General features: G+C 41.7%; 1 protein-coding gene across 17 annotated transcripts in view; it reads left to right on the forward strand.

Annotated features, from left to right (window-relative positions):
- The window catches only part of LOC135220649 (tight junction protein ZO-1-like), a 702,643-nt gene extending 682,754 nt beyond the window's left edge, over nucleotides 1-19,889 (forward strand). For 15 of the 17 annotated variants that reach the window (XM_064257985.1, XM_064257979.1, XM_064257981.1 and 12 more), the window contains one exon: nucleotides 17,774-19,889. In XM_064257985.1, coding sequence (XP_064114055.1) covers nucleotides 17,774-18,015 — 242 coding nt within the window. In that variant the 3' untranslated portion in view covers nucleotides 18,016-19,889. The remainder of the gene's footprint in view (nucleotides 1-17,773) is intronic. The other 2 variants (XR_010315743.1, XM_064257990.1) reach the window with 2 other exon arrangements.
- Nucleotides 19,890-22,746: the final 2,857 nt, after the last annotated feature.

Genomic DNA, 22,746 nt, shown 5'->3' on the forward strand with positions numbered 1-22,746 from the left:
CTAAGCATGCTGAGTATAGTTGCAATACATTTTGTCAAACCTTCCGCAGCGATAGCTAGCATACCCGCCTGTTAGGAAGACCCATGGTTTGCCACTGTAGTGCCTGTTGGTCAAGACTACCCATGCCTCCTACTGATACACAGTGTGGTTGAGTTTGTTCAAGCTCATGGCAATAGCGTTGCTAGAGTATAGGAACAAACGGACATTTTGGGAGGTCTTCTGTGACCACTAGGTAAACCTGAAGTGCTTAAACTGGGCATAATGTTTTGTCTGCTAAATCTAGTTTACTTAGAATAGGAGATTGTCTTCTTAAAGGAATCTTATTCTTGGCTACAGGACAATAATAATTGATGGTCAGCCATTTGCGTGATGTATTGTCCTTGTCTAAGAGGGCCTAGTTTGCTAATACAATCAAATACATTGTCTATTGTAGCTTATGAGTTGTGGTGGTATCAGGTCTGCTGAATTGAAGGGCTGATTGAAGTCAAAGCACCTTGTTCAGTAACCAATTAATAGATAGAGCGGGTCTTTGTAATGTAAAGGACCGCAAAAGGGAAGTGACAACTTCTATACATACTAGAGTCAGTCCCTTATTCATAAGTCAATGGTTCCATTAATGTTGTCTTGTATGATATGATTGTTGTAACTGCAAGGCTGTTGACTTCAAAAGGGATAAGAAAACTTAAAATTATTTCTCTAGAATTTCTGACTGGGCTCTCCATATGGATATAATCTAACCATATTTTTCATACATACTGGTACATATTTCCAGATATATGAAGTCTGTAGTTTTTGCACTAGGTATATCAAGCAATGTCGGGCAAGTAATTTTCCTAGTGGATAATATTTAAAAACCCCACCCGTAAAGGTCTCTGCTCAGAAAGGAGGATCTGTAAATGACTTTATCTCCTACTGACTAAAATGTTGGAATTTGCTCTTCGCCTGTTGTTGAAATAATAGGAACCAATGCCTGTTCGACTAATTTGGGCTATTAAGTAAGCTGTCCTTTTGAAGGTTAGTAGTTTGTTCAACACCTTCAAAAGCTGGAACAGTGGAGGGGAAAAAAAATTATCAGCCTCTATTTGTTCCAGTCTTGTAGGAAGACATCTCTTGCTGTTGCTTGACTGGCAGTTTGTGATTTTCATGTGTGGCAAACAGGTCCACTTTCAGTTGTGGAAACATGTTGGCTATTTTCTGAAAAGAGTGGTTGTCTAACATCCACTGAGACTGTTGTTTTTCTTAATAGGGAGTTTACTATTACAACGAGAGATCCCGTAAGGTGAATTGCAGACAAGTGCCACTTCCTTGCTTACAACTTGAAGGATGGCTAGCAGTATTATACTGAGAGGAGGTGAGAATCATTCTGACCTCTTGATGTCGGACATTGCATTCATGTTGTCTAGAACCAACTGAATGTGTGTGTGTGTATGTTATTTTTTCTTTTTTTAAATACAAAAATACAGCCATCAGCTCCAGGAAATTGATATGACAATTCCTGAGTAGCTGACCACCTCCCTGCCACCTGACAATCCTCCCAACCTGTCAATGAGGCATCTGTGTATTGTCAGTCATATAGACTGAGGAGTCAGGGTGACCTGTATCACCAGAGATTCCTTCCAGGATCAAGGCCGAAGTATCTCCCCAACTTTTTAATCTTTAGATGAGGTCTGTCTCGCATTTTGTTTGGTGCATGCAATATCTACAATTTGTTTACATTTCATTTGTTGTAATCTGAGTATTGGATTTTTTATTGATGCAAAATACAACAAACCCATTATACGCTCTAATTGCCATTTGGAAACTGGGCTATGCAAGGCACATTTTGAAGACTTGCCTTATTGTGTTCTGAGTATGATGGGGAGAGACAACGTACCATGAAAAATATCCCAATACAGTCCAAGCTACTCTCAGGTGTTTCAAGCACACTTTTCTTGTAGGCCCCTAAATTGACCAGTTGTCTAGGTAGGCTATTAATTGTATTCCTGATTTCTCGAAGAACTACCATTACTAATTGTGTCAAATTTCTTAGGGCAATGTATAGCCCACAGGGTAGGACTTTGAACCTTCACTTATCTTTCCATATCCAGATCTATAGATGTCCAAGTCCCTTTTAGAACAATTGAATGTACTAATACAACGGTAGTTACCCAGAAATTTTGGCAAACAGTGTGCTGTTCAATATTGATAGGTCTAGGATCACTCTTTGTTTGAAGGAATCCTTGTTGGGGACACTTGAGACATGCTTGGTGGCGAATATACAGTTTTTTTTCATGGCTCCCGTTAACAGGGTCTTTCTACACATAACCTTCCAGAGAGGGGTCTGGTTTTTAGAAGAACCCCTTTACAGGAGGGGAAGGGGTAGGACTGTTTCCACCCCAGCCCTTTTAAAATTAATGCTGTGTCCCCAAAGAGAACACCTAAATTGCCTATTGTGTCACTGAAGTCCACCCCCAACCATACCATTCCTATTAGTACCCGTCTCTTCCTCTACCTCTGCCCTTGATAGGCCTTCCATTTGTTGCTTTTCTTTTCCCTCTAAGAGGGTCTTTGGATCTTGTGAAAAAGATTTTCTTGCTGCTGTTGTCCTTTTGTTGTGAGGCATCATCCCTTTTGAACACCTATCTGTTCTTTGAGGAAAAAGACTTTTAGGGTGACTGAAGGCTTACCTTTATAACTGAGCCTTTTTAGATTAGGTAAGGGGAAGTTTTGTGTTTTCATTTCCTAAATTCCCCTTTTTCCCAAAAGAGTACTCTCATGCAATTCTGTTGACGGGCTTACTTGTTCAGTTTTTAACCACAACAGACTCCTCAAACAGGTCCTTAACAGAAAAGGTCATGTAATAATGAAGTTACATTGGGAAGTGACTAGTTGGAGCACTCCAATGTTTCCATTAGCACTTTTATGTGCCACTCTAAAAAGTCATAGAATGTTTGCCACATGGTTCTCATAAGACTTTTTGATCACAACAGGAAAAATTGTTCTGGAACAATTTAGAAGCCTTTTGATGGCAACTTCCAGTAAGGTGGTTAAGGTTATAATACTAAAGAGGATGATCCTAGTATGGAATTCTGTCGAGGCTGTCGCCTCGTGAGATTCTCCTCTCAGGTGACCTAAATTGCTGTGTAGCTATAAATTAAGGAGGCTTTTCCCCTTCAGAAGGGAGCTGTAGCATTGCCCATTCCTCAGTGGAATTTTCTGAAATTGGGATGATTGAAGCAAATGGTTTTAATTCTGCCATTGTCTCTGGTCTTTTAATCACTTCAAAATTCTGAGAATCTGTCCTTACAAGATTAATAATTTTGAAAATGAAGGAACAGAAGATTGGGACTCCTTGGTGAGCAACTTTGGTCTTGGTAAAGGGTATCTTCTATAGTTTTTAATGTTATAAACAAAGGTAAGAAGACAGTTTCTATTAGTGGTCTTTCACATGCACAGCTTCGATCATAATTTTTCTCTCATTAATTAGACATTTCCTGTAGGGAAAGAAAATGAACACTGATGTGTCTAATCAAAGATTATTAGTATCGTAAGGGATGAGTATTTGAACCCGTCATGTTTTGAATTGAAAATTTTGTATTCGGAACTGACCAGGTAGTGGTTTCCAATATTAGACCTTATTCAAGCAGCATTTGCATCCCCTCTCACTTTTGGGTTGCATGTTGCAGTACTTTTACACTTTGGATCAAGTTGTGTATCCTGTTTGGGGAAGCTTGCATATTTTGATTGAGCTTCAACAGCTGAACTGTAACTGCCTGTTACTAAAGGGACAGAAGTCCTGGGTAAGTTACAATGCCCCTCTGAAAATATAGTAATTTCAGTCGGAGTCAGATGGATAGTATCCCTTTTGGGGGAAAGATGCTCTCCAGCATCGATAGCAGCAAAGGGGAAAAGAATTCCTTTTAGAAGGTGTCTCCCATGGCTACCTGAAATTTATGTACCTGATCCGTCTGAGTTCTGTGGGGTGATTTCAGTGGCAACGGCTTCGTCATACTCCGTAGTAAGAATGTCTCCATGTAAAAATTCCTCTACTTCATCTGTGAGGTTAACCTGAGAAGTAATGGGGACTGATGTTACTGGGTTTTTGCCCAAACATAAATCACCTGGGAGGTACTGCTGACTGATGTTACTGACCAGGAAGATATAATTTCCCCTTTCCTTAGTCCTAGTGAACCCTAGGAATCACCGGGACAGCTTAAAAAGTTTTTTCATCCTTAAAACTTGCTGCCAGTAGCATACTACAAGTTAGGTACTTATCTCAACCAAGCACATTTTCATTGTTTTTTCACAAGACTATACCCATTGCAACTGGCACAAAATTAACAGAGCAATTTGATACAGAACAGCCTTTTATAGATATAAAAAAAGTTATTAGAAGCTACTCAGTAATAAATTATTAGTGATGGATACCTCTGTAGTTCCTCATACAGTTTGTATATTTGTAACAGATTATATTAGAAATCTATGTTAACTAAGTCCTTTGAGGGTTTAAGTTGTTTTTGACAGCCATATATGGCTGTGTTAGTCCTTTTGCACTGGCTATGTAAAATTTTCATTTGACTTTTCATACCATTTGGACTAATATTCTATACAGTCAAACTTCAGTTTTCGTATGCCTCTCTTTTCGTAAATTTTGGTTTTCGTAAACTTTTTGTACAGAATTTTGGCTCCGATTATTGTACATTTCCTCGGTTTTTGCACACTCAGAAACGCTCCATCCGGGGCCCAGCGTGTGACTGGGCTCCGTATTGAGCACCCAAACAAAGCATCCCATCTCCTTTTGTGACCCATTAAGCTTTTGTGTTCGTTGTTTTTGTGCTTTTTGTTTGCAGTGCAACTGTTAAATACGCCATCATGGGGTCAAAGAAAGTTCCAAGAAACACTACAGAATTCAAGAAAGAACTCACAGCAGTGTTGGAGGAAGTTGCTTGTGTATCTCAGTGAGAAAATGCCGACAACATACACTGCTGTTAGTAAATTTTAAGGCCAGCAGACGCTGGTTTGAGTTCAGCAAACGAATGGGCATAATAATGTTACCATACCAGGGATTAAGGACATGTTTGCAAAGTGGAATGATTCAAAAAATTTTGTGGAGAATTATCATCCCAACAAAGATGTTGTAATCCTTGTCGCCAACATGTTTAATGACAATGCCGTGTTTAACTTTAGGCAAATTTTCAAGAAACGGCAGAAACAAATGTGTGACGGGTCCAGTGACTCAAGCTGGTCCTAGTGCCAGTAAAAAATGAAGAGGGGAAGTAACCTCAGATAGTGCCGGTAAAAATTGAAGAGAAGTAACCCCAGATAGGTGCCTTTTATATAAAAGGCAAAATGTCTGCAGTCTTTTATCTAATCCTAAGGTCTTTGGTGTATACTTAGGCTACTGTTTAGGCCCATAGTCTAACAGGACATGTCCTTATCTGAAAGGATTACTAAATAGAATGGTAAATTCTTCAAAATATTTGCTTCTACAAATAGCTAACAATCATAATAAAATATATGAAGCACTGATGTGTGCTGGCGAAAAAGCCAATTTGCGGCTTATGCACCATATAATCATTGATCCACAGTCTAAACTGAAAAATTTTAAACTATAACTAAAATTATGCAGTTAGTTTTCAACCTTGGAAATGAAATCAATGAATGAAGAACAAAATTCTCGGAGTTAACGATCCTAAATAAATCAATGAATAAAGAACGAAATTCTTGGAGCTTACAATCCTAAATCATAGCGAGGACATGTGTTAGTGAAAAAAGCCAGCTTATGGCTTTTCACACTCAATAAAATCATTGCTCCACAGTCTAAATAAAAAATCTTTAACTGGAACTCAAAATTATATACTTAGCTTTAAACTTATATTTTCATGAACCTCTGTAATGAAATCAATAAGCAAAGAACAAAATTCTTGAACTAGCCTAGCAATCATAAATTGTAGAAATTGTTGACAAATACTGGTGAAAAAAGCTGATTTCTAGGTTTTCACACCCAATAAAATCATTGTTCTACATTCTATGGTGGCTTGGTTGGATTTTAGTCGTATATAAACAATATGACGGTGCATATGCGCATAACCACTTCTTCTTCTTAAAGATTTTGATGTAGGTAAACTGGGTAGTACAGTGGTACCTCGAGATACGAAGGGCTCAACTTACAAAAAACTTGAGATACGAAAGCAAATACGAAGATTTTTGCAGATCTACATACAAAAATTGTTCAAGATACAAAAGATTGTTGCTGCAAAGTCCGAGATTCGCCTGGACCACCGATAACAATTTTAAAACTCGCGCACCACCAACTGAGTAGACTCGCCACCATCCTCCCACTCTCCCATTGGTCCCTTTTGCTAGTGACCGCCATGAGATCCTTCTCTCCTATTGGTCAGCATCTCTCCCATGATGCATCTACGTAGTGGCGTGCTCTTTCGGCCACTTCACGGCATCATCAGTATCGTACGCACGCGATATTCGTTCGTTCTATGCGATTTCGTTTATTAACATAAATTCGTTAGTGATTTCGTTGTAGTATACTTTATTGTGTTGTGTGAGAACTTTACTACATATGTATACGTACTACATAACATAATTACGTACAGTATATACGTAGTCATGGGTCCCAAGAAAGTTGAAATTCACGGAAAGAGGAGGATGCTTTCTTTGGAGACGAAGATGGAGATAACTAAAAAGTATGAAGCTGGTATGCGATTGAGTGTGATCGCCAAAGAATACGGGCGAAAACCGTCGACAAGAGGCACCATCCTTAAGCAGAAGGATGTCAACAAAGCAGCTACACCTTCCAAGGGCGTGACTATTTTGTCCAGCAAGAGGAGCCACGTGCATGATGAAATGGAAAGGCTTCTGCTTGTCTGGATAACGGAGACGGCAATCTGCCACAAGGCCAGTGCTATTTTCAGCGATTTGATTGCCAAGGCCGAAGACGACGGAGGAGAAGGGACATCAACGCCAACCCCAGAGTTCAAGGCTTCTCATGGGTGGCTCGAAAAATTCCGTAAACAGACTGGCATCCATTCGGTGGTGCGGCATGGGGAGGCGGCCAGCTCGGACACGAAACCGGCCGAAGCCTTTATTAAGACGTTCGACAAGATGACTCTCAACGAAGGCTACAGTTCTCAGCAAGTCTTCAACTGTGATGAGACTGGCCTTTTTTGGAAAAAAAATGCCTCGTTGGACGTACATCACGGAGGAAGAGAAGAAGCTACCCGGGCTCAAGCCTATGAAAGACAGGCTTACCCTCACACTTTGTTCGAATGCCAGTGGGGATTGCAAGGTGAAGCCCCTACTTGTCTATCATTCGGAGACTCCTCGAGCCTTCAAGGCCCACAAAAGGGATTTTGACGAAGGAAAAATCTATTTCTGGGTGATTGGCTCGTGTCGCCCTATGAAAGGATCCTTAATATCATTCTTTCTAGGTAAAATTAATCTAAAATTACCAGAGAAAAACAAAATTAAGAAAATGTCAGTAAAACTGACTCGCTCACTCTTAAAAAGAAGTGTCGGTATGGTAATAGGGGCGAGTGGGAACACTACCACGAGACATTCACCAATTAGACCTTCCAATCAGAATCCCCACAAGAGAGAGCTGATACCAACGGGCGATGCAGCCGCTACTACTACTACTAGAGGACGCCACGGACAGCAGCGCCCCCATAGCTGGTCATCCTTAATCTAAAAAAACATACTTGTCCTGCAGGGGGGGTGGGCAAACAATACAGGGTGGGTTTCATAGCGCGACACGAGCCAATCACCCAGAAATAGATTTCCTTCGTCAAAATCCCTTTTCTGGGCTCAGCTCGTGTCGGCCTATGAAAGAGTACCAGAGAAACAGACAAGATGGGAAAAAAAGGGACAAATGAAAAGCAGTTGTAAAATGAGGGATATAATATAAGTAAATCAATTACAGCATATAAACTAAGTACTTAAGTCTAACTTATTTTAAACAGTAACATAAAAGAAAGTTAGTAATGTAAAGTACTTAAAATTACAGTAAACACAGTAAATATAATAATGCAGTGTAATTTTTACAAATTAGATTTACTTAGAAAATTATTTACATAATATACAAACACATTGTGTCCTACCCTAGCATAAAAATAAGGGTAGGGTGTACACTGAAGTACAATATCCTAGTAACAAGTGTGGATGTCCCTAGCAAAAAAAATAAGGGACAATCCACTAGTATGATTCAGCGGCTAAGGCTAGAATATCCGAGTAGCATGGCGATAGGGTGAGGCATGTTGGCTGAGGTAGGTAGAAGGAGACCTGGATCTATACTACGACTACTATACAGTATCGGGAGAAACAATGTTTCCCGCTGCTACTGCTGAAAATTTTGAAATTTTAAGATTCCAAGGACTTTAGATAATGACGTTTAAAGACTGTCGGGGATTTCCATCCAGTATACTTTTTAAGATCCTCAAAGTTCATATGTTGAAAGTAATTAATTGAGGTGGCTACTCCCTGATGTCATGTGCTTTTGGGAATGAATTCAGGAGTTGGCCTTGTTTAATAAAGTAAACGGATTTGTTGTCTAATACCTCTTTTACTGACAAGTACCACCTTTTCTCTCATGAAGAGAGGACCTGAGGATCTTGAGGATGTACGAGATAGAAAGGCTCTTAAAGTTGATACTGGGCAGAGAGAAGGATCTTGGGGAAGTGGGATGACTTTCCAAGGAGCCCACCTTGCCAGAGGATCCTCATTTTTAGCTAAAAAGCTACGATCCGGAGCAAGCAGAACTTCTCCTGAGGGGAGGAATTCACCATGACCCGCATCTCTGGATAGAGCCGACAGTTCTGAAATTCTAGCTCCTGAAGCTAGGCTATAAGAATAATGTCTTCCTAAGAAGCATTATGAATGTACAAGACGAGTTGTCAGTATCTGAAGCTAGTTTGAGGACATCATTTAAGAACCATGAAACTGCAGTAGGCCTTTGAGAAGGTCTAAGTCTAGCACAGGCTTTAGGAATAGACGTGAAATAAGATTCAGTCAGATCTATCTGAAAACCTAACTGAAAGATCTTCTTCAAAGCCGATTTATGAGTAGTAATAGTGCTAGCTGCTAAACCTTTTTCAAACAAGGACCTGAAAAAGGATATAGCTAGATTAACTGTCATGGTTGTAGTGTTTGATTCTTTCAGGAAAGATGCTAATTTTTTAACAGCTGAGTCATATTGTCTAATGGTTGACTCTCTCTTATCTGATTCTAGGAAGAGAATATTTTGTGGATCAATATTAGCATCTTTATTAGCCGCAAACTTCATGAAGTCCATAAAGTTAGGGTCTGAAGAATTCCTGAGGAAGCGAACACAGTCCTCATTTGTACTGATTGTGACAGCTTGGGATTGGGAATCCGTTGAGGTCGGAGACCCAATCCAGAAGAAGAGGATACCAGTTGCTCTTGGGCCAGTCCGGTGCAATCAGAGCTACTATTCCTTTGAAAGTCCTCAGCTTGCTTAAGACTTTCAAGAGAAGATTCACTGGAGGAAAAACATAAATTTTTCTCCACTGATCCCAATCTAACAGACAGGGCGTCCGTGGCATAAGCCAGAGGGTCCAGGTTGGGGGCCACATAGCAAGGGAGCTTGTGGTTCGCTTGTGAGGCGAAGAGATCTACTTGGAGACCTGGACTCTCCGGCTTATCCACTGGAATGACCCGTCGTCTAGGGACCATTCTGATTCCAGAGGCACTGACCGGAGACAAAGCGTCTGCTATCACATTTCTTACCCCCGCCAGGTGAGTGGCGGACAGATGCCATTTGTGTTTGTTTGCTAGGGCAAAATGGCTATCATGACATGGTTCAAACATGCTTGGATTTGGGACCCTCCTCTGTTGATGCAATGAACTACCACTGCACTGTCCAAAACTAGCCTTAGATGAGACTTTTTCGGGGGAAGCAGTCTCTTCAAGGTAAGAAATACTGCCATTGCTTCCAGAACGTTTATGTGGAGCTGGCGAAATTGAACTGACCAAGTCCCCTGAACCTGTTTGAACTGAGAATATCCCCCCGACCCGGACAGGGAGGCATCCGTGTGAATGGTTAACACTGGAAGGGGATATTGAAGGGGTACCTGCTTGGCTAAGTTCTTTACTTTCGACCATGGACGGAGTTGATTGCGAAGGATCTGTGGAATTACTGACAACTTGTCTCGAGATTTGGTGTTTGCTCTCGATCGCCAAACTCGATATATATCTTTTAGCCTTGCTTTCAGGAGGATATCTGTTACCGAAGCAAACTGAAGGGACCCTAGGATTCTTTCCTGGTTTCTCCTTGATGTTTGCTTGCATTTGAGAATTGCCTGACAGATTTTGCTATTTCCTTCCGTTTGGCCACTGGAATTGACAGATTGTGGGAAGACAAATCCCATTGGATTCCCAGCCACTGAAAACGAGACTCCGGGGTAAGTCTGGATTTCGTTTTGTTTATCTGGAACCCCAGATGTTCCAGAAAGTGAACTACCTTTTTGGTGGCATTGAGACATTCCTCGACGGTTGGTGCCCAGATCAACCAATCGTCGAGGTAAGCTGCTACCATGATTCCCTGAGTTCTCAATTGTTGTACAACCACTTCTGCTATTTTCGTGAATACCCTGGGGGCTACATTCAGACCGAAGGGCATCACTTTGAATGAGAATGTCTGATTTCCTAGCCTGAACCCTAGGAATGGGCGGAAGTGTCTGGCTATAGGGATATGATAGTATGCGTCTGTAAGATCGATGGACATGTGACGGCTCCACGCGGAAGTAAGGTCCTTACTTGCGAGAGGGGTAAGCATCTTGAACTTGTCGCAACGAATGAAAGAGTTTAGCTTTGACAAGTCTAAGATTACCCTTCTTTTTGTTGAGCCTTCTTTGGCACGCTGAATAAGCGACCTTGAAATTTTATATGCTTGACTCTCGCAATAGCTCCTTTCTGAAGGAGTTCCTCCGCGTAATCTGTCAATTCCTCTGATGGTATTTGGTGGGGAATGATTTGATTGGAGGAGGATCTTTGATCCAACTCCACCCAACCCTTTGGACACTATGCTCTGTGCCCAATTGCTGAACCCCCACCTGTGACGGAAGAGGAACAGCCCTCCCTCCTACCTGGGGAGCCTCATTGTTGATGGGCGGGTTGACCACCACGCCCTCCTCTGAACTGCCTGCTCCTTGTCGCCCGTCCTGCGCCACGCTGGCGAAAGTAGCCTCTCGCCCTAACCTCTCGGCTGCTTGTTAAAGGGAGTGTAGCCCTGACCTTCATACGTAGGTTGAAGGCCGGCGAGAGTGCGTAGGAGGTCGACGGTTGTGATTGAGGAGACAGCAGGAGGATGGGCTGGTGTTCTGTTTCGAACTACCAGGTTGTCCCTGTTGGGTAACCGGGACGGCCTGAACAAATTGCTGCTGTTGCTGGTGTTTCTGGTAAGGCTGGAACCTTTTACCAGACTTCTTTGGTTTCTTACCAGCAGTGGGGGCGGATTCTTGCTTCCTCTTAGATGAAATTCCCCACCTAGCTCTAAGGCTCTGGTTGAGCCTAGCAGCCTCGTGGTGCACTTCATTTACAGCGGATTCTGGGAAGAGATCCGCTCCCCACATGCTAGAAGCCAGGAGTCTATTAGGCTCGTGCCTAATAGTGCACTCCTGCAGAACGTGCTTTCGGCAATTCCTCCTAGCTTGGAAGAAGTCGAAAGCATCTGTCTGAACCGTCTGAAGCTGGGATTTGGCCAAGATCTTAAACAGCGGTTCTGTAGCATATGAAAGAGCAGCCATTTCTGTTATTATTAGAGAATTGAGGGACCTGCCAAACCTAGTTCGCGCGTCAAACTCCGCCTGAATCAAGGATCAGGCAGTCTTGGAAGCTTCTCGCCGAAACTGGTCCATGGCGCAGTCCGGTTTGAGCTTGCCAAGCGTGAATGTGGCTGGCAAGTTCTCCCACAATTCTCCAAAAGCTGGGAAGAGCGGAGAAGTAGACTCCGCCTCCCTTAGCTGTGGCATGGGCTCATCCTTGAGGACTGCCTGAAGAGTCCTCTCTACTATTTTCGTGGCGAACGGAAGAGAAGCCTCTTCTTCCGTCGCAAAAATAGTGAAAGGACTCTTATAGGCCTGGAGCTTAGTGTTTGTGCACTCCCAGTCCTCAAGGCAGTGAACCCATTCCCGTTGGGCATGATCCCTACTGTAGAGAACATCTTCCCTAGAGATCTTGTCTTCCCTAGTAAGAGCCGCTACAGTCAGCCTAGCATAGCCGATGAAAGGCTGCGCCAGACCCGGAGGATAAAACTCGAAGTCCTCAATCCTTCGAGTTCCACACTCCGGGATAGAGATCATCCCATCCTTAAATGGAGCGTAGGCGGCTACTCTCCAAGGGTTCTCCATAGAGAAAGCTGGCAGAGAGTCGTATGGCGGGAGCTGGAAAATACCAGCACTTGGCCCTGGGGAGACTGGAAGAGGGACCTGAGAGAGCCCAGCCACTCGGTCCTCATTCTCTCTAACCTTGTTAGAGAGATCCTGGATGGATTGGCCTGATTGAGACAGAGTGCTTGAAAGTTGTGCAAACGTCTGCTCAAATTTCGTCCCCAGGGCGGAGACTTGCGAACCAACCATCTCACCCACCTGTTGCATCACCACTGCTGAGAAAGCAGTGGGATCAAAGGTGCTGGGTCCCGCTCCTCCCACCGGCGTTGCCGGAGTGGATGCGGTGAAGGCAGGAGAAGGCACTGGCTCGGCGGGAGCGCGAGCGCTTCTCCTTAGAAGCCTTGCTTCTAGAGCTCTTCGAGTAAGAAGAGCTCGGCTTGGCCTTCACCGCGTCAGCGTAAGAAGTCGAAGACTTCCTAGCCGAAGAAGACGAAGACGACTTCTTAGAAGTCGTCTTAGATAGAGTCTTCGGTTCTCTCTGTCCCTTCACCTTAGGAGGTACAGAGAGAGCGGGAGAGCGGGTAGGGATCTCAGATCCCACAAAGCCTTGGAAAGAGGCGCTCGAAGAAGGGACAGGAGAAGATCCAGGAACACCCAAGGAAAGACCTTGGGCGCCCGACACACCTACCTCAACCAACAAATCCTCTACTCCAACCGCCATCGGCTCGATGTTTAGGTCCAGGGCAGCGACGTCCGGGACCGACTCCTGTGAAGCTACGACCCCGAAAGATTGCTGGAGATCTTGCTGGATGGAGGCTATGAGAGGGGCTGCGGACAAGGGGTCAACGTACCCTGTTGACTTGCCCCCGAAGATCTGGACGGCCCAGCTTCTTATCAAGCAATGTACGGCTGGCCTTTGGCGGCGTTCTTCCCGTTTTTTCCGAAGCCGCCACCCACGCTTTCAGGGTAGCAAGGGCGACCTCCCCTGCACACTAGTAGCCTGGAAGAAAGGGCGAGATGAGCTTCTAATGGCGGAACGGGGTTAACAAACTTATGTCTAAGAGTTGTTAGTAAATGATAAAGAAGCCTATAATCGACTTACCCCCTCCACCAGCTGACTGACTAGGTCGTAGCAGATGGCGCAGGCTTCCGGGTGCCAGACGATCATATCGTTGAATGACGTGGCACAAGGAGCGTGAGACCTGCACTCATCGTGGCTGCAGGGGTCGTACAACGTCGCGTTGCACGCCGGGACCTGACAGTTGGTAGCCTGTAAGTGGAAAAATACATGAGTATCAGGAGAACACTTACAGTCTAACAGTTGCTCCGCTGGTGCCGGAGCGAGAAAGTTAGATTAAACCAGAGCCCCGCCATAATACGTGTGGTAACAAGGTTGGTTGGTTGTCCTAGGCTATGCTCCGCTGACGGCGGGGACAAAAGATAGAATCCAACCAGGAGTGGTGGAAAAGGGAAACCACGACGAAAAATGGCGGGGATGGTAAGCATATGAATAATAAAATTAAACAAATCATCGTAAAATTAGGGTATATCCTTAAAATAACAATAATAACAAACCTTCCTCCACCCGTCTACTAGAAGAGTGCCCGGGTAAGAAGCAAGCTCCCTTCCGGTAGCGGGGGAGAGATATAAGGATATAGTAGGCAAGCAACCGACCACTAGTAGTGACCACCCCACCGCCCGCTGGCGGAGCCAGTAATCTATAACCAAAGGTGCCCCGGCTGCGACGGAAGGCTCCGTTCGTTATAGAAAGGGAAGGTGGGCTGAGCAACTGGGGAGGGGGGGGGGGGGTCTCGGCGTAACACGGCGGGAGAGAGAGAGGGGGGGGGTGGCCTACTCCTCCCCGTCTCAACAACTACCCGCTCGGAGACACGGTACCCTATGAGTGGTCGCCCTATACCCCCCGCTGGGAGGAACCCCTGGCCACCTCAGAGAGGGAGGGAGGAGGGCAACTGAGGTTGTCATGACAACCAAGGGGTCCCCCAGCACCTCCCTATATCTGGTAGGGAGGGAAGGGGAAGGGTAAGGTGCGATGGAACACGTGACCGCAAGTGGCCTAAGCCGCGAGCAACACAACCGTGGGAGGGCCACGTGAACCAGGCTGTACCAAATCATGGAACATGCACCTAGGCTAGCCTAACACCCTAAATAGAATAAAATTACATCGTAAAGATGGAAAAGACACTTTTAGTAGAAGAAAAAAAAAAAAAGCCCAGGAGGAGGCAAACTATTCCGAGGAACAGAAAGCCTACTCGGAGCCAGCGAAAGCCGATGAAGAGCAAGAGCCGGGATGCTGGGCTGGAACAATAATAATAGCCCTCCAAATACCAAACTAAGAGAAATGGTAAGGGGGCTAATCTAGCTAAAACTCGATGTAAAAAACGATGAACGTAAAAGGTAAGCCCATAAGTAAATAAGAAAGGTGCCCCAGTATGGAGGACCGGGAATTCTTAACAAGGCAGCATGGCGCCGCCACGAGACAACCGGGAAACCGTATATGACCTATTAGAAGGAAAATACTGGTTCCCGGAAGATAAAATTATAGTAAAACATTACTTATGAGGCACTTAACTTAGCCGTTGCGATTGCAGAACGTTCCATATCGAAGAAGATAATAAATCCCGTAAAAGGCACAGCACAGAGAAAAATGCGTCTGTACGCTAGCGCTAAATATTAAGGATGACCGCTAGGGGCGCTGCTGTCCGTGGCGTCCTCTAGTAGTAGTAGTAGCGGCTGCATCGCCCGTTGGTATCAGCTCTCTCTTGTGGGGATTCTGATTGGAAGGTCTAATTGGTGAATGTCTCGTGGTAGTGTTCCCACTCGCCCCTATTACCATACCGACACTTCTTTTTAAGAGTGAGCGAGTCAGTTTTACTGACATTTTCTTAATTTTGTTTTTCTCTGGTAATTTTAGATTAATTTTACCTAGAAAGAATGATATTAAGGATCCTTTCATAGGCCGACACGAGCTGAGCCCAGAAAATGCTTAAGGAGAAGCTTCCAGTGATGTGGAGGGCTAATGCGAAAGCCTGGGTAGCGAGACTTTTGTTCACCAAGTGGGTAAATCTGTGTTTCAGCCCGACAGTGAAGAAATTCTTGGAAGAGAAGCGCCTCCCTCTGAAATGTCTGCTGGTGTTGGATAATGCCCCTGCTCACCCTCCTGGCCTCGAGGAAGATATCCTAGCAGAGTATTCGATTATCAAGGTTCTTTATCCGCCTAACACCACCCCTCTCCTCCAGCCCATGGACCAGCAAGTGATATCAAACTTCAAGAAGCTGTATACGAAACATCTTTTCAAGAGATGTTTCAACATCACCGATACCACAAACCTCACCTTGCATGAATTTTGGAAGGAGCATTTCGATATCGTAATATGCATCTGACTCATCGACCAAGCTTGGCAGGAGGTTTCTAGGCGAACCTTGAATTCCTTGTGGAGGAAACTCTGGCCTGATGCCGTATCCACCCGAGACTTCGAGGGATTCAACGTGAGCGAAGCTGGTGCTGCAGATTCAGGAACAGTTGACGATCCTGAAACTGTTTCGCAACCAGATTTTGAGGAGATCGTTGCACTCGGCAAGTCCATGGGGCTGGTCGTCGACGAGGACGACATCAACGACCTTCTCGAGGAGCACCAAGAGGAGCTTACGACGGATGACTTGAAGGAGTTGGAGGCCATGCAACATAACGTCGTTCAAGAGGAGTTCTCTAGTAGCGGCGAGGAGGAGGATGACGACTCTATGACAACGGCAGAAATTAAGGATGCTCTAGCTGCTTTTCATAAGGTGCAATCATTTGTAGAAAAGACACACCCCGAAAAGGCTTACACGTTTGCCTGAGTCATTTCTGGAACATTGTCAAAAGCAGGCAGAAGCAATCTTCCTTGGATAGTTATTTTTTAAAGAGGCCTTTAGTACTAGCAGGAGTAAGCAAAAAGGAAGAACCAAGTATACTACGAAAAAACAGAAAGTTGGAAGTGGTGTAGAAGTTGAAATTTTGGAAAGAAAAAAAAAAAAAAGTATAAAAGTAAAAAAAAATGTAAAAAAAAAAAAAAAATAAAAAAAAAAAAAAAAATTAATTTTAAGTTTATTGTAAAGTTAAGTGTTACAGTTTTGTTAATGTGTTTCGTAAAATTTAGTTTATGTTTTCCTGACATTTTTTTATGTGTTTCGTAAAGTTAAGTGTACGTATCTGTCGTTTGTCCTCCTCTGTCGCCACTTTCGGAGATAGCCTCACTCGAAAGGTAAGCTTCCACATTTTATTACATACGTACATATGTACGTACAGTATTTCTTGTATACCATGTACACTAATACACTTTATTTACAGGTACTATGTAGTACATATTAGCAGTACGTATTAAGTTAGGTATTGAATGGTCCAAATTGTTGTAGTATTTCATTGTTTATAGGTCAATTTAGCTTTATTATGAAATTTACTGGGGTGTTTTTGGAGGGCTTGGAACGTATTTGCCATTTTACATATAAAATGTGGTTCAAGATACAAAAAATTCATGATACGAAGGCCGCCTCGGAACGGATTAATTTCGTATCTCGAGGTACCACTGTATTAGCATATGCTGAGGATAATCAAAAGTGCCCTCTTATCCCAAGTCCATTTATACTCTATCATCATTATGACACAAGTCCATTTATACTCTATCATCATTACGACACAAGTCCAGTTAATAGAATTCTTTGACATTAGTCTGGTCCATGAAGCTCTGGATAGACCATGGAAAAGGTCAACCTTGAGGGCGAGACAGTAACTACACTATAAAAAGATAATAGTATAGAAAAACTGGACCTCCATCAGAAGAATTCAGTTACCCATTTCTGGGACATTGGTTAGACAATAGTATAGACCCTAGGAAGATTGCTGACCTGTGTGCCCAGAGAGAAAAATTTTGGGGGGACCAGTCCATATTTTCATAATCCATGATTTTAGTACAGATGTTGTGACTGTTGAAAATTTAGTACTCTGTGGGAGTATACTATCTAAATAATTTTTCTAGTCCAGTGAGGATTGTGAAGTAATATACTGTATGGGCATATGTTAAGAAGCTTTTCCATCATCCACCGAAAATTGCCATATCTTTGTAAACAGCTGTGTGTGTGATGTTCCTATGTTGATTGTATTGTAATGTTGGTGCAGGTTAAAAGTACTGTAAGTAGTAATTAGGCTACACCTAAGCACTAAGATGAGCAAGTCCCATTAACAATGAAATTAAAATAATTCTGGTACTGATAGTAATAAGTTAATGTACATTTTTACCTCAAACTGTTTGTTCTGCATGCTACTCTTACAAACCAAGATTCATCTTCCAGTTTCTGTTTATTTGCTCTTTTCTTGTGGGAACTTGAGTTGCCCAATATTTGGTGCAGTTTTCATTCACTTCCAAATTGTTGTATTACAGGTGAAACCCTTCTTAGTCCTCTAGTGATGTGTGGTCCTCATGGTCTACAATTTGAACGCCCTGTTGAACTTCGTCTCCCTCATGCTGCCTCAGTCTCACCCAATACATGGAGTTTTGCTCTGAAATCATCAGACACTCCCACAGGTCAGCCAACACAATGGACCAATATGGCATTGGCAGATGCACCTCATTCATCACACATAGGTGCCAACTGTGTGTCAGTTTTAGTTGATCACTTCTGAAGACACATGAATGATCTATGTGCTGATACTTTTCCCCTCTTGTAAAATCTGAAAACTGTCAGTGTTTCTGCATACTGTCTTGAAAGGTAAAAATTGTACTTTTACCATACTGTACTGTAATTTTAAATTTTTATTCATCCTGATTTGTTATAGCAAACAAATTTCCCAATGTTACTGAACAAAATGACTTCAAATACAAATACTCTTTGGAAGTGTGGTTTTTGTTGTAACTGTGGAGTATTTCTGTGTAACTGATCACTGATATTTATGGAACTGCATAGTTTTAAAATTTTTATCTCGGTATGTGATAAAAACTGATGTGTTATTTGTACAGTACTGAAAAATAGTTGTGTCTTAAAATCATACATAATATCTTATGGAGTGTGGGTTGAATGAGTGTCTTTCAAAAGTGGAGGGGTGTAACAGTAACATTTGATAATTGACTGATTGTACCTTGGGAAAGTTAAATATCATTCGTGCTTGTACAGCCCAGTTTGCCTTTCAGATACCATTTCCTTAATACGTATAAACTTGATTTTTTTGCTGATTATTCAACTTTTCTCTACAGTTGTGAATCATGTAATATAAGGTTGTCTTCATAGTATATTTTTCCCTTATTTATTTATTGTTTCTAAACATGATGAGATTAGTAATCAAATGTGGGCTTAATGTTCAAAGTAATAATAGACTGCTTGAAAATAGATACACTTTTCGTATGTTTTCACAATTAAGGGGTGACTGTGAAATTTGTTGATACATTTAACTAATAAGGAAATTCAACTGATTGTGCAAATTATATAGCAGTAATAGTTAAGCTTTACTGGGCTGTGGAAATGTTTTAATTTCCAGTAGACAATAATGTAAAGTTGTATTAATGCTCAAACAACTTGATTTTGTTCTAGAGATATAGTTATAAAAAAAAACTTTTAAGATGAGGTTATATGTTTGAGAAAAAAAAATTAATAGTATTGTTTACTGTTGTTGCTAGTGTGAAGTGATATTTTAGTCTAAAGTAAAAGACAGTATCTGATAGATATTTCTAATACGTACTGATGGCAGGATCAGGATCCTTTTTTAAATACAGTATGGGTTTTATTGGTGCACAAATACATTTTAATCTGCATTTAATCACTAAATCCATTATGACTCCATATTAGATTGTAGAAAGAAAAGTTGTTAAAAAGTAGCACAATACAGGTATATCAGTATTGATATCTGCAAAGCATTGAAAAGTGCCTTTCCCCTAGTTTTCATTACAATTTCAAGTACTATAAAATTATCAATTGTTCTTACCTGCAACTGTTGTTTTCTAGTACATGTTTGTTAATTAAGCATCTAAGCTGTTTTGTATATAAAACCATAACTGTACAGTATTTCATTTATCTTCCACCGCACATGAATTTACGATCTGTAGGCAACTGGGTTAATGAAAATTCAGCGGTGATTAGAACTGAATTTGAGGTCTTCTTCCTTTTATTATTATTATTATTATTATTATTGCAAAAGGTCCAATTATTTGTGAGCCTTTAAAGCAAATACATAATGTAAATGGACTCTTCAACTGGCTGAGCTAATGATAGTTTAAGGGTATGTATCACATTACCCTTCTGTAAATTACCTGTTGTGTCAGTATTGTTATCCAGTCATTAGATGTTGTCCTCTCTTGTTCAGCCTGTTAGTATTTGTCCATTTCAAGTTTACTAGTCTAAATTATACAGTTTGATGTTAAGGATTGTAAAGTCTTATGTTACCTTTCACACAACGAATATTATTATTTCTGTATATAAAAATATGTTCTAGTAGTACTATTCCTGTATATTGCATAAATTTGTAACCTATAGAAGTGTTAAATAAAATGGAATTATTTCTTAAAATTGAATTATTTCTTAATTACAGTTTTACTACAATTCTCTTCTACCACTGCAATATAGATGATGATAATGCATTTCCATAAGACAAATCTCCTGAGTGATGATGAAAATTAAAATAGAAAACTGGCTTATCAGGAATAACACATGGAGTTTAGCTGTCATGGAGTTCTTTATTTTAAGATTTTCAAATTATTCTATATTTAACTGTCTCTTTGGGAAGATTAGTATGGTTCAGTCACAAGATTTAAAAGTTTTGGGATGCATTATTGAAGCCTGTCAGGCACTTAATATTTCAGATGCTATATAAGATCTAGATACCACGAAGTTTAATGAAATGCTGATGGCTAAAGGTATGCACCCGCTTACAATGGGGTTACCTTACAATGACCCAATTGTTACTGGAAATAATCATAACATGAAATTAGCCTAGCCTACAGTAGGGTATACATTACTATCTCTATAAAAACAGTAGCTTAGCCTATACTATACAGTGAAGAGGTACCTCGGCTCATGAACAAGTCGGGTTATGAACCAGATGTTCAAAAATTATTAGTTCCGGTTCATGAACCGTGCTTCAAGCCCTGAACACACAAACAATAGGCTAACCTCTTCTCCTCCAGTATATCTATCCCATTTTCTAGTTAGGCTAACCCTTTTTCCTCTATTTCTTAATCTATCCCATCTTCTGGTTAAGTTAAAAAAAGTAAAAGAGAATGTTAAAAGTAACGTTAGTAATGTTATACTTGTTGTGTAGTAAATGCATGTTGTCAGAAACCGCTGATTTGCTATGAACAACCGAATCCAATAACAACATCAGTTTGCTTGCATTTCAACCATCATACAATAGTAAAAAATTACCGTAGTTATGTTACAAATGACGTTAAGTAGAATAGGAGTGATATGTTTTTACATTACTATATCCTTATTCGCTATGGAGAAAAGATCGGCAAGGGCATATACTGCTAAATTTAAGCTGTAAGTTGTAGCTCAAGCTAAGAAAAGAATGTTCATCTGTTAACAAATATTATTGTGCATCAGCAACATAGATGAGATCCCCACAAACTTCGGTATAGCAACATCAAACTCAACCATAAAAAAAACTTGAGAGAAACTTTTAATCAAAACTATTTGTCTTGAAAGAACACATTACAGGCGTTCCCCGGGTTACGACGGGTTCGGCTTACGACATTCCAAGGTTAAGGCGCTTTTCAATTATATTCATCAGAAATTATTTCCAGGGTTACGACGCTTACAACACTGATCTGGCACAAGAAATATGACACCATAAATGCAAAATAATCAATATTTGAAGGTTTTTTGGATGAAAAATGTAATAAGAATGCAATTTACATAGTTTTTAATGCACCCAAAGCATTAAAAGTAAGGTTTTATTAGGATTTTTGATGATGTTCCGGTTTACGACGATTTTCGGGTTACAACGAGTCTAAAGAACGGAACCCCTGTTGTAACCCGGGGACTGCCTGTATACTGTTTTCACTCCGATAAAAAATAAATATGTAAAGCTTGTAGTATTCTGATGAAATCACTCTGTTGATTTTTTTACGCAATAAACATGCCCTCCGCCCCATCTATCAAAAGAAAAAATAAATAAATTCATTCACAACGCACATATTCAGTGATATTTTGACTTGAAAACACTTTGTATAACGTAAAATAACCTTGTCCCATATCACTGGATATCTACAGATTCATTTATGCTAACTAGAAGCAAGAAAATCGCTCCAATTTGAGTTCAATACAGCAAAATAAACTTACCTCGTAATCACTCTCAGCTGATTTTCAAACCCAAACAGTGATTGCTGTTTTTATTTTATAATACAATAGTAATATGAAAATACCATACATCCAATATTATTGGATGCAAGGAAGTAGTAATGCATAGCTTTGTGCCAGAAAACCATAAAAAAAGGTAAAAAATTAAAGTGTTTATTAGGCTTGAACAAACTTTTTGTTGTTCATATGTGAACAAACCTTCAGTCTTAACAATAGGCTAATTCTAGCGCCTAGCTGGATCCGGTTAAAAATCAGATGAAAGCAAGGAATCTAGTGATATCTGGCATGCATGCGTATATCGGGTGAAGGCTTCACTTACGATCATGCTTCAGTTTTTCTTTCGCCGCCTGGGCGAGAGTAGTGTTTTCCTCTCTTGGCCTTTACCCGGTTCATTGCCCGTTTCGCTTGCGTTTTGTGTGTGGGTGTGTTTGAGAGATATTATGGCTTCTTCTGCTCCTGCTTGGCCCCATCAACGTGTGCGCCCTGGATTTCCAGGTTTTCTGTGTTCTCATCTTTGGCTTCGGCAGCGGCTGACCCTAATGAAGTGCAGTAGGTGTCGTTCTAATTTCTGTACTTGAATCCTTGTACAGGATGCCAAGCATGGCCTTAGAGCAGTGGAAGTAATTTTATGGCTAGAGAGAACATCGGAGGGGTCGACTCTTCCTTCATGGGAAGGTTTCTTGGCCCTCCTCCTCAAGCTGGCCAGGCCATCCCCCCTTCTCCCGGCCTCGTCTTCGTGGGTAGTCGAAGTCAGCCATCTTGTATTGCTCTGCCAGTGACTGTTGCCACTTCTTTGAGTCAGAGGGAAGCTGTGACGTCACGGGATCCATTGTTGTGTGTTCCTCTGCCAGTGGCATCTGATTCCCCTTCTCACCGAGGGGAGGCCGTGACGTCACTCCCAGTCATCATCTGAGCTCTGCCTCTCTTCCTTCCATGTCATCGGAGCCTTCTCTTGCAGATCAGTCTGAGGTTATATGTCAGGCAGTGCTTAAGAGGTTGGACTATGGTTTGGATGTTAGGTTGGCTGCCCTGTCGGTTGGGAGCATTGGGAGGAAACGCGTTGTTT

This window comes from Macrobrachium nipponense, chromosome 2 (assembly GCF_015104395.2).
Source record: "Macrobrachium nipponense isolate FS-2020 chromosome 2, ASM1510439v2, whole genome shotgun sequence".
NCBI classification, from domain to species: domain Eukaryota; kingdom Metazoa; phylum Arthropoda; class Malacostraca; order Decapoda; family Palaemonidae; genus Macrobrachium; species Macrobrachium nipponense.